This window comes from Canis lupus, chromosome 19, assembly GCF_011100685.1.
Source record: "Canis lupus familiaris isolate Mischka breed German Shepherd chromosome 19, alternate assembly UU_Cfam_GSD_1.0, whole genome shotgun sequence".
Classification (NCBI taxonomy): Eukaryota; Metazoa; Chordata; class Mammalia; order Carnivora; family Canidae; genus Canis; species Canis lupus.
Window position 1 is genome coordinate 2,672,538 of NC_049240.1, and position 15,056 is coordinate 2,687,593.

At 40.9% G+C, this 15,056-nt stretch overlaps 1 protein-coding gene across 2 annotated transcripts in view; it reads left to right on the top strand.

Moving 5' to 3' along the window:
* Positions 1–15,056, top strand: part of RNF150 (ring finger protein 150) — a 241,742-nt gene that overhangs the window by 135,535 nt on the left and 91,151 nt on the right. For both annotated transcript variants that reach the window (XR_005373859.1, XM_038564569.1), the window contains exon 2: positions 3,788–4,038. Coding sequence is in view for 1 of the 2 variants with exons in the window: in XM_038564569.1 (XP_038420497.1) it covers positions 3,788–4,038 (251 nt within the window). In the remaining variant the exon portion in view is untranslated. The remainder of the gene's footprint in view (positions 1–3,787; positions 4,039–15,056) is intronic.

The window sequence follows — 15,056 nt, forward strand, 5'->3', positions numbered from 1 at the left end:
ATTAGATGATGGCAGTTGCGCTCTCTCCGGAAAGGAAGCACTACAAATACAGCGGCTCCTGCTCTTTGGCCGCCGGGTCGTGTGTGTGCGGGGCACACGGTCTCACAGGGCCGAAGAGCTTTTCCAGAATACACCATAATTACATAATAGCGAGTGCTCAGAAGTATAAAGTGCCTGTGGGAGGAAAATAAGTGGTCAGCTGACATAATTTTGCCAAAGAGGCACTCCGCATTGGCGTGACTGGGCATCACGGAGAACACAGAGTCGCCCCAATAGCAGGCAGGGCCTCTTTGCAGATTCTGCCCCCACAAAGTAGGCTTCGTGCTAGTTCCCCTCCCCTGAGCCCCAGAGCCTCCCGATGTCCTAGATCAGAGCTACTCGGGGCAGCCTGTAACCGAGATGCTCAGGCTTTCAGCCTCTCCCCCGCCTCCCCCTGCTTCCCCCCCTGCCTCCCTCGCTCACGCTCGCAGAAGCAATGACAGGACAGTCAGCCTGGGGAGAAGCTGCTGCCTTCCCCCGACACTGTGGCTGCACACTTCAAGATGAAGCAAGGATCAGACAGCTGCCTCATTACATTGCTGCACGTGCCTCGTTGGAGCATCTAAGACCCCGTAGTAGCCTTGGCCCTGATTTTGTGCATTGATGAGACTGACCAGATAATTCACGCAGATCCACTTCACTGTACTGGTTTTGGATAAACCTACGTGCCTGAATTCTTAGTGACTATTTCTGTTGGGATAAATGCATACCCTTTTTACCACGCACAATAATCCATAGCCTAAAGCACTTGGAGAAATATCCAAAAATCCATTTTTTTTTTTTTTTTACCACCATTAGCCCTAGAAAGATGAATAAAGTCAAGGTCTAGGCGAATAGGACTGCTCCACTGCCATTTTCACTGTTTCCCCTTCCAGCAGCTCTCCTCTTGTCCTGAAGCTACACCAGGGGTACAAACAACACGGGCAGGGTTAACTAAGCACTTAGGTTTAAATGCTTTAAAATAGTTAATTATACTTTACCCTACAGGCAGAGACAGTTTTCTCAAGTCCCTAAAAATGGATGATGAGTGATTTAAAACTTTGTGGATATCCAAAACTTGATAGCCTATTTTTATTTATTTATTAAAAGATTTTATTTAGGGCAGCCTGGGTGGCTCAGCGGTTTGGCACTGCCTTTGGCCCAGGGTGTGATCCTGGGGTCCCGGGATCGAGTCCCACATCAGGCTCCCTGCATGGAGTCTGCTTCTGCCTCTCCCTGTGTCTCTGCCTCTCTCTCTCTCTCTCTTATAAATAAATAAAAATATTTTTTAAAAAAGATTTTATTTATTTGAGAGAGAAAGAGCATGAGGGGGAGGAGGGGGCAGAGGGACCAGCAGACTTCCTGCTGAGCACGAAGCCCAGATGGATGGAGATGGGACCCACTTGGGGCTCTATCCCAGGACCCTGAGTTCATGACCTGAACCGAAGTCAAGTGCTTCACCAAATGAAACACTCGGTGCCCCTGGTTGCCCACTTTTTAAAATGCTGAGTTGAGGTTTGACCTTTCACTGGTAGCCTCCATGGTCTTTTAAGTATAATCAGATAGTAGGAAAATTGTTGGGAGGAGAGTTACTGAAGACCAAGTTAGGCCACCCGATGAGAAATATGTTAAAAACTGCACAGCTAAAGCAGGCTGAGATAGGTTTGCAAAAGATAGGTCAACCTTACTGTAAAACAAAATCCGAAAGTAGATATAAACATATATGAGAATTTAGGGGAAAAATAAACTGCATCTTGTCCATCTCCTCTCTGCCCATCACGTTATGAAAGCTCAATAAGTACTGTTTTGTTACGAAATCACATTCGGGTTAAGATTTAAATGTGAAAAATTGTGTTTTGGAGAAGCAATTTTCGATGAGTACTTCTATTAGCCTGAGTGAAGAAGAGCTTTCTGAGCAGAGAATCAAAACTGGAAGCCATAAAGGAATATATTATAAAATTTAACTACTAAAAACATGTAAAACTTATCTATCATGGTGGGATAGTATAATTAATGTATAGGACTGAATTGTCAGATCACTGTGTTAGACCTGAAACTAATACGGCCCTGGATGTCCACCACACTTCAATAAAAATAGATAATAAAAAGGATTGAAATAGATATGGAAAATGTGGAGCATGTGCAAGTCTGAGCATAAAGTCTCGTAAATAACCCCAGGACCTCATCCTCAAAAATCTCATTCTAGAGTCATGAATAGACATGCTTTAAAAATACAAATAAGGAAGTAAAATAAATGAAAAATTATTTATCCTACCACTGCATAAATTCCTATAAAATAGCTACAGCCCTGGCATGAGCCTCAGCAGCCCAGATTAGTCCAGTATACACAGATCATATTTCTGTATAGACAAAACCTCTCAGCAGCCTTAATCCCTCACAAAACCTCAGACCACAGGCACCCATTAGCCAAAGTAAACATGAAAGGAGACGGAGCATCCGAATTGTCAGTAAATTCAGCAGAATTGAAATTTAAGCCGTCGGTTTCAGTAATTCCCAGAAATAATAGTCAAATCTACATATTCCGTGGCTCTGTGATTTTTATAATTGGGCCAGTACGAAAGCTTGAGGCATATTTAAAAATATGCGATTGATGTAGCACACAGAGGTCCCTTTGTACGAAGTTGGCTCTTAAGGTATTTATTCAGTGAAATACCAGCGAGGAATTTAGGATTGAAAACTTGCATAGAGATCAGGGTAGAGTGAAAGCCCTAAGCAGCCCCTAGGAGCTTGCAGCGCTCCGAGCGGAGGTACTCTGGGAGCTCCGTCTAGCTGACTGGCCCTGGCACGTGAACAAAGCCCCCTGGAAACAGCGCCAGTGGTGTTTAATCTCGTGCCGAATCGCATCTACAGCATCCTAATTGCAAATTTGCTCCTTTTAATTTGCAGCGACCCCAGGTGAGGGCTATTTCCATAGAGAAGCAGGGCTCATGAAGAGCCTCGTGGGCCTGCACTGGGGGGATCCCAAGAACGCATCCTGGTGAAATTGCGATTAATAGTCTAGTTCAAGTGTCAGCCACAGTGACACGCTGAGTCGATCATTTTCGAGCTGGGGTCACACACTTACTACACTTCCTGTAGAGGCCCCAGAACTCCTCACTGAGAGGCTGTGCCTCCTACATCGTCATCAAGGACACGGACAATAGCCCAGGATAACTCAGACCCCCCCCCCCCAACACCACCACCGCCACCGATTGCTACTTTGGCTGCAAACTACCCAGTAATGGGCATTGTGGTAGGAGTATCTGGAAGCTGAGGTATCATAAATTTGAAAAATTATGTGTGGTCTCCATCTTCCCTTTGCTGAGTGTGAGGATACCCGAGCTGTTTACGTCGAATTAGATGAAATAAGCAGAAACTAGTTCTGAGGCCATGATTTTGTGTTTACGGCTCATCAAAAACCCCATTCTGGCTTACTCTGGGCGCTCCGTGTAGGAGAAAACTGCCCTAAACTGGCAGAGCTCTGTACTTGAGCAGCCCCAGGGCCACCGGATCGGGGGGAGAGGGGGTTCGCAGACAGGTGGCCTAGAACTGGGCGTTTTGGGGGCAAGGTGCCTCTTCCTTCCTCGGGGCTCTGCAGGGTGCCACGGAGAAGGTGGGAGGGCTCCTGAAGTCAGCAGGTTCCCTCTGGTTTAGCAGGAGCTCAAGGAGCAGAGCATCTGCCCCCTCCTGGCCCTCCAGTGCTCGGCTGATTTCCTCCCTCTCTCGTCCCCTTGTCCTTGTTACCCTCTCCTTGCCCCTGTCCCAACAGGCGTAGAAGACATCGTGGCAATAATGATCCCTGAGCCGAAGGGGAAGGAGATAGTGAGCCTGCTGGAAAGGAACATCACGGTGACGATGTACATCACCATCGGGACCCGGAACCTGCAGAAATACGTGAGCCGCACTTCGGTTGTGTTTGTCTCCATCTCCTTCATCGTCCTGATGATCATATCCCTCGCGTGGCTGGTGTTTTATTATATCCAGAGGTTTCGATATGCAAATGCCCGGGACAGGAATCAGGTGAGTAGCAAAGAGTTTGTTAAAACTTAAAAATTATTAAAGAAAAAAAATTATTAAAGAAGTAATGCATATTACTGTATAAATTTTGGGAATCACAGGGAATACCAAGATAAAACCCAAATTATCTCCCCACTCGAGATAAAGATTCTTACCACTGGCCGTCTAGTTTTTCAGCTGTGTGCCAAATATCCGTGTTTTGATGTTTTCCTAGTATTGCTCTGTAACGTGGAGGCACTTTGTCTTGTCACACCTTCCTGTGTTCGTTTTGTGGACACTTATTTAGGCCCAAAATAAAGGGAGAAAGGGGAGTGAGCTGAGATCATGCTAATAGTGACAACATTGTGTGGGAAGAGCCAGGGTTTTCCAGCGAATGGAAGAAGAAAAGAGATAAAAAATAAAAAACTTTTAAAGAGCAATTAATTTAAAAAATAGAAATAAATAAATAAATAAATAAATAAATAAATAAATAAATAAATAAATAAATTTTGGAACAGATATTATGTACACATGGTGTAAAATGCAAAAGGTGTAAGATGGTGTGCAGTTAAAATAATGGCGTTCTGGTGTCTGTCCCTCAGTTATCCAACATCCTCCTGGAATATCTTCTCTTCCAGGGATATTTTATGTGCTTCCAAATGGCCATTTTTAAACAAATGGTAGCACACTCAACTCTGTACCCTTACTTCTCACTTTTGGAATTATTCATTTCCACACTCAATTCAAGCTGCCTTCTCATTTTTAATGACTATAAAATTCCACTTCCTGCATACTTCACATTGATTAAACTGGTTTTGATTGATCAACATGTTTTCTCCTACCCAAAAAAGAAAAAAAAAAAAAAAGTAAATGTGACACTAAGCACATTTGTGGATATATCTTTAGGGTAAATTCTGGAAGTTTAACAGATAGGGCAATGGTATATGTATTTTAAACTATGATAGATACCGCCCAAAGTCTGCCAAAAAGGCTGAACCAATTTTTACATTAACTAGCAACATATTGTTTATGCTAATATAAACAAAGTTGTTATAATACTGTTTGTACTAACATACACAATAATATACCAGTTATACTGTTTCCCCACATCCTTGACAAAAGAATGTTAGGGCTTTTGGCTGCGTGCAGTTTGATGTTAAACATGGTATCACATTTTTCTTATCACAAATAATGTTGACATCTTTTCAAGCAAAATAGAAAAAGTGAGTTTTTTTCCTCTGGAGTAGCTACTGACCATTTTCAGTTGAGCTGTTGATCATTTTCTTCCTGATGTGTGTAAGTCAAAGAAATTGAAGAGAACACTATTAGTCAAAGGAATTCACCAACATAAGATTCAATTTATCTTCTTAATTTGTCATTGCCTTTGATTTATCTATGGGTGTGCTTCTTGCCATGCCGGAACTTGGAGATTTTACATAAATGAATTTATCTTTTTATATAACTCTTGAGTTTTGTATAATAAGATCTTTCATAGCCCAAGACTGTAGAAAAAAAGCATCCTCTCATATTTCCATCCACTACTTTTTATTTCACTTTTATGATTACGTCTTTAATCTACAGAGAACTTTTCTCAGTGTAAAGAATCAAGTAGAGAGCCAACATTATTTTATTGCAGATGGCCTACCTACGAGATTTTATAACTGGTATTTATTCAGTAATTAATCTTCCTGCCCGTCATATGCAGTGTCCCCATTCAGCATATACTAAATACCCGTATGTATTTGGTTTTGCTTCTGGGCCCTCAATATTATACCATAATCTGTCCATTCACACTCCAGTACCATACTACTCTGAGTGCTTCAGCACTTTTATATTGTCTCATATCTCTTCATGCTAATCTTCCTTTATTATTCTACTTTCACTTTTTTATGTCTGTTTTTATATAAATTTAGAAACACTTTTATCTGTTTAAGTTTATAGGATAATTTATAACCTTATGTTGTTGAATCTTCCTTAGTATATGTTTGCCATCTATTCAATGATTCTTTTTGCCCCATACTAGCATTTTTAAATATTCTTACTTTCAAAAATAATAATAAATAAATAAATAAATAAATAAATAAATAAATAATTCTCACTTAATCTTACACTTTTTTCTTATGGTTATTCCTAGGTATTTAATAATTCTGTTATTATAAATGAAATATATAGGAAGGATTTAGGGTTTTGTATTTTTACTTTGTACATTATTATAATGTACATATTTTATACTACACAATTTTGTAATTTATATATTTTATAATTTGTAATAATTTTATAATGATTATGACATGCCTTATTATCATCTTAATTCTAATGGTTATATTAAATAGTATTATATGTAGGCATGTTCTAAGAGTTCTGTATATACTGCATACTTAATAGTCTTAATAACCCTGTAATAGGATTTTATTGTCTCCATTTTATAGAGGAAACGAAGAGGTTAAATAGCTTGCTCAATGTCACACAGCTAGTTATTAATAGTCCGTAATTGAACCAACAGCAGGGCTTCAGAATGCACGCTCTTAACCACTATACTGAAGTATTTGTGATTGTTTATATTAGTTTATCAGGATTACATAAATAATATGCACAGTCAGTGATAATTTACTTCTTTCAGTTTTTAAGCCTTTTTTTTTTCTGTTATCTAATTTCATTGGCTTGTACCTCCAGAATCAACTAAAGTAGTAGGGTAACACTGAATATATTCCTCTTCATTAAGCATTTATTGGGAACATCCCGAGTTTAATGGGATTTTTAAAAATCATTTCTCCATTTTATTATTTTCCCCTATAGTTTTCTAGGTTGAGATCTATATTTTTCATGTTAAGTAAAGGTCAGGCTACTCTTATTTCATTCAGAGCTTTTAGTCAAGAATGGAGATTTAATTTTAACAAATGCCTTTCAACAGCTATGGTCTGAGTTTTTTCTCTTCTGTTAATAGGAGTGTATTATTGTGTTGCATTTCCCAATATTAGGCCATCCTAAATCTTCCATATATACTATTCTTCTAACATATGCTAGATTGTATTTGTATTTTGTTTATTTTTTACCCTGTTTTTCATATGTGAAATTCATCCATAGTTTACATTTCTATCATGTTCAGGTAACAGTTATACAGGCTTTTATAAGGAATTTGCAAATTTTCCTCCATTTTTAGTAATCCAGAATGGCAGTGTCCAACATGATACTCACTAGCCATGTGTGACCGTTCAAATTTAAGTTAATTGTAATGAAATAAAATTTAAAATTCTGTTTCTGTCACACCAGCTACATTTCAAATGTCCTATATATGTACTGCCATATGGTAGCCATTCCCATCATTATAGAAAGTCCTATTGGACAGCCCAGCTCAAGAGCATTTTAAATAGGACTGGAATTAGCTGATTCTTAAAGTATTAATAGAAAGTTTCTGCAAGCCAGTAAGGTCTGGATTGTTGTTTAAAAAGACAGCTCTTTGAATTTTCCTATTTTATGACAATTGGTTTGTTTAAATTTTCTATAGCCTCTGGAACAGTTTCTAAAAACATTGTTACTGCTTCTTTCCTGATTCTCAAAATGATATGTGCTCAGTCTAATAAATTTTTGACTTCCAAAAAAATTACTAAAAGAGAAGACAAATCACCAATTACCCTGTGAAATAGTTAATAGTTGAGTATCTTAACCTTTCAGGTTTTGCGATGACCTAAATATATATTCAGTAAATTTACATGGTCATTGCATAAATGCCTATGAATGAGACACAAATACACATGTAATAAGTACATGTAAACAAATATACAATCTATTTTTAATTAATTGATAAGCATTTTCCCCTGCCATTAAGTAATCTTTAAAATATGATTTTTAGTGGTTATATAGTAGTCCAGTTCCACCACTTACCAAACATGGGCAAGTTACTTAAGCTCTTCATGCTTTGGTTTTCTGAACTGAATAGGAATATGCCTTCATCTTATGATTATAGTAAAAAAAATTTTTTTTAATTTATTAATGAGAGACACAGAGAGAGAGGCAGAAACATAGAGGGAGAAGTAGGCTCAGGGAGCCCAATGTGGGACTCGATCCCAGGACCCAGGGTCATTCTGTAAACCAAAAGCAGACGCTCAACTGCTGAGCTACCCAGACATCCCGATTATAGTAAAAATTAAATAGATTAATGTATATTATTTTTAAAAGCCTCTGAACATGATTCTAATCACTTTTTAAGCTCTCAATGAATGGCATACATTATTACTATCATAGAGATTCCTTGATGACTACTTACAAATCCACTTTACCATTTTTGTTGAATAAGCTGGAATTTAAGTAGATACCACCAGTCAGACACAAGGCAGTGAAACCCTAGAACTAATATGTTCAGTTTCACTGGTTGCTAAAGTTCATATATAAGGAGACTATACACATAAAGCACTTATAATTAAGATACCTAGCTAATTTGATAATGATAAATAAAAATGATAACCCTAAATTTCTGAGTCTACAGATAATCCAAGTCGTCATTAAGCAATTGAGTCAAGCATGAAATTTTAAGTTTGAATTTATTAGTTGATCACTTATTTCAATCATCAATTCACTTTATACAAGTAGATAAAGTTTGCACATCTCTAGGAATAAGCATACTCTGTGATTTATGGAAAAAGTTATTTGGAAGTGGATGGTGTGGAAATGGTTCATAGGGCTTAAGTTTTTTTACTTTGCTCCCATTCTAGTAACTTTCCTTAAATTGCAAGATGTTACCCTCAGGGTCACTCAGCGAATTGGGATCATCTTAAAAGTTAGCAGTGTCCTGATCAAAATAGGCACAGTATTTTGGCCCTTTGATGGATGGGATAAAAACATATAATTTCCTGTAGAAAAAGATTTCTGTTTTGATGGACAGTGCTGCATTCCATTCAATAGAAAGCTTCAGCTGGGCAAGCTATGGCTATAATAAGCCTCAGGTTAACTTAAGTCATTTATTTTTATTTAAGCATTACTGTCCCTTCAGAAAGATTGACTCTCAGGTTAGATGTAGGCTCACAGCCTAAAATGGAATATCAAAGCCTTAGGCTTGCGTTGGTAAAGTATCCAACCATTCAGGTACGTGCGTGAGAGACAACTTGAACTAGGCAGGTGGGCCCTCCAGTCTCTACTTGGCTTTGTGCAGATCACAGCTGAAGGACAGTCACCATCATCTTACATGATAACTAGCCCTCATGTCTTACTGTGCCTGGAGAAGGTCATTTCAGTGCTGTTTCCCACGGAGTAAGACTTGCTAGATAGTCTTTTAAAATATTTTTTTAAATTTATTTGAGAGAGACAGAGGAGCAAGAGCAGGGGGAGGAACAGAAGGAGAGGGAGAAGCAGACCCTCTGCTGAGCAGGGAGCCCAGTGAGGGACTCAGTCAATCCCTGGATTCTGGGATCATGGCCCGAGCCAGCCAATGGAGCCACCCAGGCACCTGCTAGATATCCTTTACTTTAGTAGCCTCAGACCACGGGCTTTTAGATGGCGACATGGAGACCAGAGGTACAACCAGAAGGGGAGAGATGTGGGTGGTGAGCCACATTTCCTAAAGCGGTGATGCCAAGATAAATCTAGTGCAAGGTAATCGTCGTAGACACCAGCTTTGGAGTTAGACAGATGGGGATTCAAATCTGCCCTCTGGCGATCCCTGGTTGTGTGGCTTTGCACAGGTTAGGTACTTTGCCTTCCTATTCCTATCCCTCCTCACATGTAAAGTGAGATTGATCACATGTCAGCCCCATCCAAGGAGTATTGAATGAGAAAATGTTAGGCAATTGTTAACTGGATCACCTTGAATAGATAAGGCAATTCTAAAGGAAATAGTATCGCCCCCCCCCAAAAAAAAAATTTAAAGAGCTCAATTCTTATATAACTCACAAAGAGTTAAATCTAGATATGGGTTTTTAGCTCAGCTGACATGGTTTGAAACAAAATGGGATCTTTTTCCATCTTTTCTCCAGAGTTATGGGAAAAGGAAAGCATATAAATAGACTACAGAGAAAGAATCTGGCTTTCTTGAGGATAATTCCCCATGCAGCAGTGGTTTCTAATTAACAGTAATAGTGTATCCATACAGTTAAGAAAAAAAAAAGGCAAAATAAAAGGATGTGTATTTTTGTTTAGAATTTATTTATTTATTTATTTATTTATTTATTTGACACAGAGAGGGAGAGCACAAGAGGGGGGAACAGCAAGCAAAGGGAGAGGGAGAAGCAGGCTCGCAGGGAGCCTGATGTGGGGCCCCATCCTACTACCTGGGGATCCTGACCTGAGCTGAAGGCAGATTTTTAACCAACTGAGCCACCCAGGGGCCCCAAAGGGGGTGTATATCAACCTCCCTTTCCTCCAGTTCTTCCCAGAGGCAGCAACTCTTAACACTTCCTTTTCAAGTCTTCCAGAAGTTTCTGGGCTAGATGTAAGAAAAGGCGTTTTTCACATTTGTTCCATAGACAAGGACTCTGCGTTTACATAGCTTGCATCGTAGTGACATCAACAAGCAATACACCTGAAAACAGGGAGAAACCGGCTTGGAGGCTAGTACAGCAGTCAGATGACAGGTGATGGATTGGGACCTGAATGTGCGAGGAGTCCGAAGGAATCCGATTAGGACAATATTTTCAATTCCTATGGGTTAAATGTAAACATAAAGCATATATCCTAGTGTAGACCTGCCGTACCAGCCTGATTACTCATAACTCCCCATTTTACTCTCAAAAGTTAGTTTATATAATAAATTACACGTTTACCGTATGTGTGAGTGAAAGAGCAGAATGGAGGATGCAATTAGGTCTGTTTTCACAACATGAACTGAGATGGGAAGGACAGGAAACGAGATCCTGAGGGGCCGGGAACTCAGAATTTGGGTTGAGAGATGTTAAATGTGAGCAGCTTATTATATCTACCGGATACCTAACACAGATGCCAGCTATTTCGATATGGAAATCTGGAGGTCAGGAGACAAGGGCTGGAGATAGAAATATGGGAGCCATCCACACAGAGGTGCCATTTAAGCGGCTGGGACAGGGACGCCTGGGGGCTCAGGCCGTGGCCCCAGGGCCCCAGGATCAAGTCCCGCATCGGGCTCCCTGCAGGGAGCCTGCTTCTCCCTCTGCCTGTGTCCCTGCCTCTCTCTCTGTCTCTCTTGAATATATAAATAAAATCTTTTTTAAAAATTAAAAAAAAATAAACGGCCAGAACAGGATGGGCATCTAGGATAAGAGGTCTGAAGACAGCTTGACATCTGCCAACGTGGCCTCAGGCTCTACGCTCTCCCCTCTATCATGCAGTTTTTCTCTCCAGTTCATGTCACTGTTCCAAGCCATTTCCCCCCGCGTCACGCCTCACATTCCCGGGCACTCGGGGCCCCAGAGGGCAGTATATGGAGGCTGCTTTGCAGAGCCAGCCACAGCCTCACATTCCATCTGGAGCCACTGCTCCTCTGCTCAGGGTCCTGGTCTGCAAGGCCCTTCTGCACCTGGGATGCTTGTCTCCTGTACTGCCCCATCCTCTCTGCTCTCAGGCCAGTGTCCTTTGGGGACCCTGCTATGTCAGCCAGCCTCCGTGTGCCTGAGTCCAGTGCCTAATTGTTCCTGCATAACTGAAGGAGATGGCCAGTCTCTTGATTCCCGTTTCTGGACACGTCCTGTGATACGTAAGAGGCTGTTGAAGCATCCCAAGTGGATTAGGATGCAGGTCATCACAGAGCACACACAGCACCTCAAGGGGACTGCTTTCCATAATGTCACATGCCAGCCCACTGGAGCCTTATCTCTGATGAATCCCAGAATGCCCTGTTGCATAATCAGAGATAAACCCAGACACAAATGTGACTCCCAAGCAACTTAGGTGAGGATCTAGAACACTGTCAGAGATGAGTGTCTCGCAGGAGCTGGGATAACTTAAAAGTATACAGCATCTGTTCTGATTCAAGTGTTCTTTATGGAGCTCCCGGGGGCTCAGTCGGTGAAGCAGCTGCCTTCAGCTCAGGTCATGATCCCAGGGTCCTGGATCGAGCTCCACATCAGGCTCCCTGCTCGGTGGAGGGTCTGCTTCTCCCTCTGCCTCTCCCCCTCCCCCTGCTCACTCTGTCTCTCTCCCTAAAAGTCTTCTAAAAAATAAGTGTTTTGAATAGTTAGATAAATAAAAGATAGATAAATAGATAGATAGATAGATAGATAGATAGATAGATAGATAGATAATAGATAAAAATACACTGCTTCTTTACAGCTCTATGGTGAAGGCACTGCATGTATCGCCCCATTCTATAGGTGAAGAAACAGAGAAGGTAAGCAATTGCTCAAGGACACATGGCACGCCAGTTGTAAAGCTGGGATCTTTAACGACTTTGAAATGCTCTGCCAAAGAATGTCTTTGGCACCTGCTGGCCCAAGCCCAGCTGCTGGTCTCCTCCTGGAAACACCATTCTTCTGTCATTGTCACTCACAGAATAAGCACCATAAAAGTGCTCACTCTTGTTGATTATCATTATAGATGTAGCTTCAGTCAGGACTTCTGGGGAAAAAAAAAAAAGAAAAAACATATCCCCTCTTGCATAGGGCCCAAAAATGAGAATGGTGGGAGGGCTGCTGTTCTTTTGGATCTTCTTCCAGGGTTTGCGAGTAACACCTAAGAACCGCTGATAATTCACATTCCTCCAGGTTCACTGCTGTCTCTCTGGCAGCTCAACAGTGCACCTGCCACACGCAGATGTTACACACCCATTTAAATCTTCCATGTGTGAAAAGAACTGACATTAAGAACATTACCAAAGTTTATGGCAAATTCAAAAGGTGAATTTCTTTGATATATAATTCGTTCCTGTGATGAACAAAAGCTCCACAAAAGATGTTAAGGTAATACTTGATCTGAGGAGGTCAGGTGGTCCCCGGAGGAGGCCACTGTAAGGGGAAGCAAATTAAGCAATCAGATGTGATTTTATTTCACCTGCAAATTTAGGAAAAAACAAACCTGCTAAAACCCAACCCTGGGGAAGCAAGTGTGTAAAGAGGTCTGTAGTTATGTTTGGGGGCTTCGTAAATTGGTATAATTCTTCATGAGAGTAGGTTAGCAGTGTGATTCAATTGGCTTTATTATACTTAAATGTAATTTTTGAATAAATTAATTTTTGAATAAATAGTTTAAAATGCAAGGAGTGAAAAAATTATGCACTAAAAATTCTCCTTCCTATCCTTCGCCTCCAGAAACCCAGGTACATCCCGGGAGACACCCATGGTAGTGATTTCTGGAGCAGACATTCAGCAATATTTTTATGGACATACACAAATATGTACATGTTCTTTTCATCCTTTCTTACATAAAATAGAGCATATTATAATTTAGAATGTTGATGTTTTTGCCTTTTAGGGATTTACGCCTACCATTTCATAAAGAGCTTCCTCTTTCTTTTTATGGCTGAATATCAGTCCCTTGCATGGTGTTATAGGTTATATCATATCCCCTTGAAACTTCCTATGTTGAAGTCCTAACCCTGAGTACCTCAGAATGTGACCTTATTTGGAAATAGGGTCTTTGTGGGCATCATGGTTTAAGATGAGGTCATTTTGAAGTGGATTGGAATCCTAATCCAATGTGACTAATTTCCTTATAAAGGGAGGGAGTTTGGACACATACAGGGAGATGAAGGCAGAGATGGGATGACATGTGTCATGTACAAGCCACGAATGCCAGAGATTCACAGCTCTCAGAAGGAACCAACCCCAGGAACCCCTTGATCTTGGACTTTGCAGAACTTTGAGACAATAAATTTCTGTTGTCCAAGGCAAAAACAAAGTAAATAGGGTTTGAATCTAACTGTGATTTTGGAGCAAAGTAGAATCAGGATCTTGGGCAGGGCTGGCTTGTGAGGGAGGAGGACAATCCAATGCAGTAAGTGGACAGAAGTGTTTGAAGTCAGGAACCGGATCTGAATGACACAGGTAGGAGCAAGCGGTAGATAAGCCACCCGGAGCAAAGAAAGCCAGGCCAGGAGAGGAAGCTGAGGGAAGGGTACCGGGATGAAGGAGGCCTTCTCTACCACTTGCATTCCTGGAAGGAGCAGGCTAGGCCTTTACTGGCGTAAAGGCACCAGAATGGTGGGGAAGGTAAGATGCAAGCCACAACCCACTTATCAGAGATAGAAGCATCCTGTAATGAATAGGAGAAATTATTAAATTAGGAGAAATAATTATTTTAGTGGCCATTTGCACATGCCTGGCTGACTTTTAAATACTGCGACACATCTCCCTTGGTCTCCTTACAAGTCCTCATTATGCCCCTGAATGACTACTTTAAGAAAATAGCCCACTGAGGTCAGGACGGTGGAATTCTAGATGCATAGCCTGGGCACCTCTCACCCTGTGAGCCCCCATTCCCAGAAGGCTGTGGGTGGGAATCCACAGTTGTAGGAACCGGGAGGAAGAAGACCCCGGGCCATGATTCTACTCATGCAGTTGAAAATGCTGACTGCCTACCCCAGAATCATAGTTTTGAGAACATAAAGCGTTATTAGATAAAATGAATTTGAGAGAGAGAAGCACAGTGTTTGTTTTTAATGGAGATACAATGATTAGTTGGTGAATTCAAGTCAGGGTAGTTTCCACAAGGCCAAGCTACCTCCACGGTGTTGTGATACTGAGGAGACACGTCAGCTCACTGTCCACCAGGACATCCCACAGGGACACGAAGACTGACCTGTGTCCCGAGACCACAGGACTCCCAGTAGATGGCAGCTATTTCAAATACAGGCAGATAAGATAAGCTAAGTAAGCTTCTTGTTGTTTTTCACAGACATTTTTGCCTTTGAGGCTAATCCAAGGAAACCAGACCTGTCTTATTTTATGTGGGGCCTGGTAATAACATTCAAACAAGTTTTCTTGAAATAGTTACCTCTCTCTCCATGAATATCTTTTCCTGTTATTTACATACACATGGCCCATGGCCCTCTGATTGCATTTGCATATATCAGTGCTGAAGTTACGTTAGAACAAGAAAAGTAATAGAATGTAAAACAAATTTGAATTTTACAGGGAAAGGGAAGG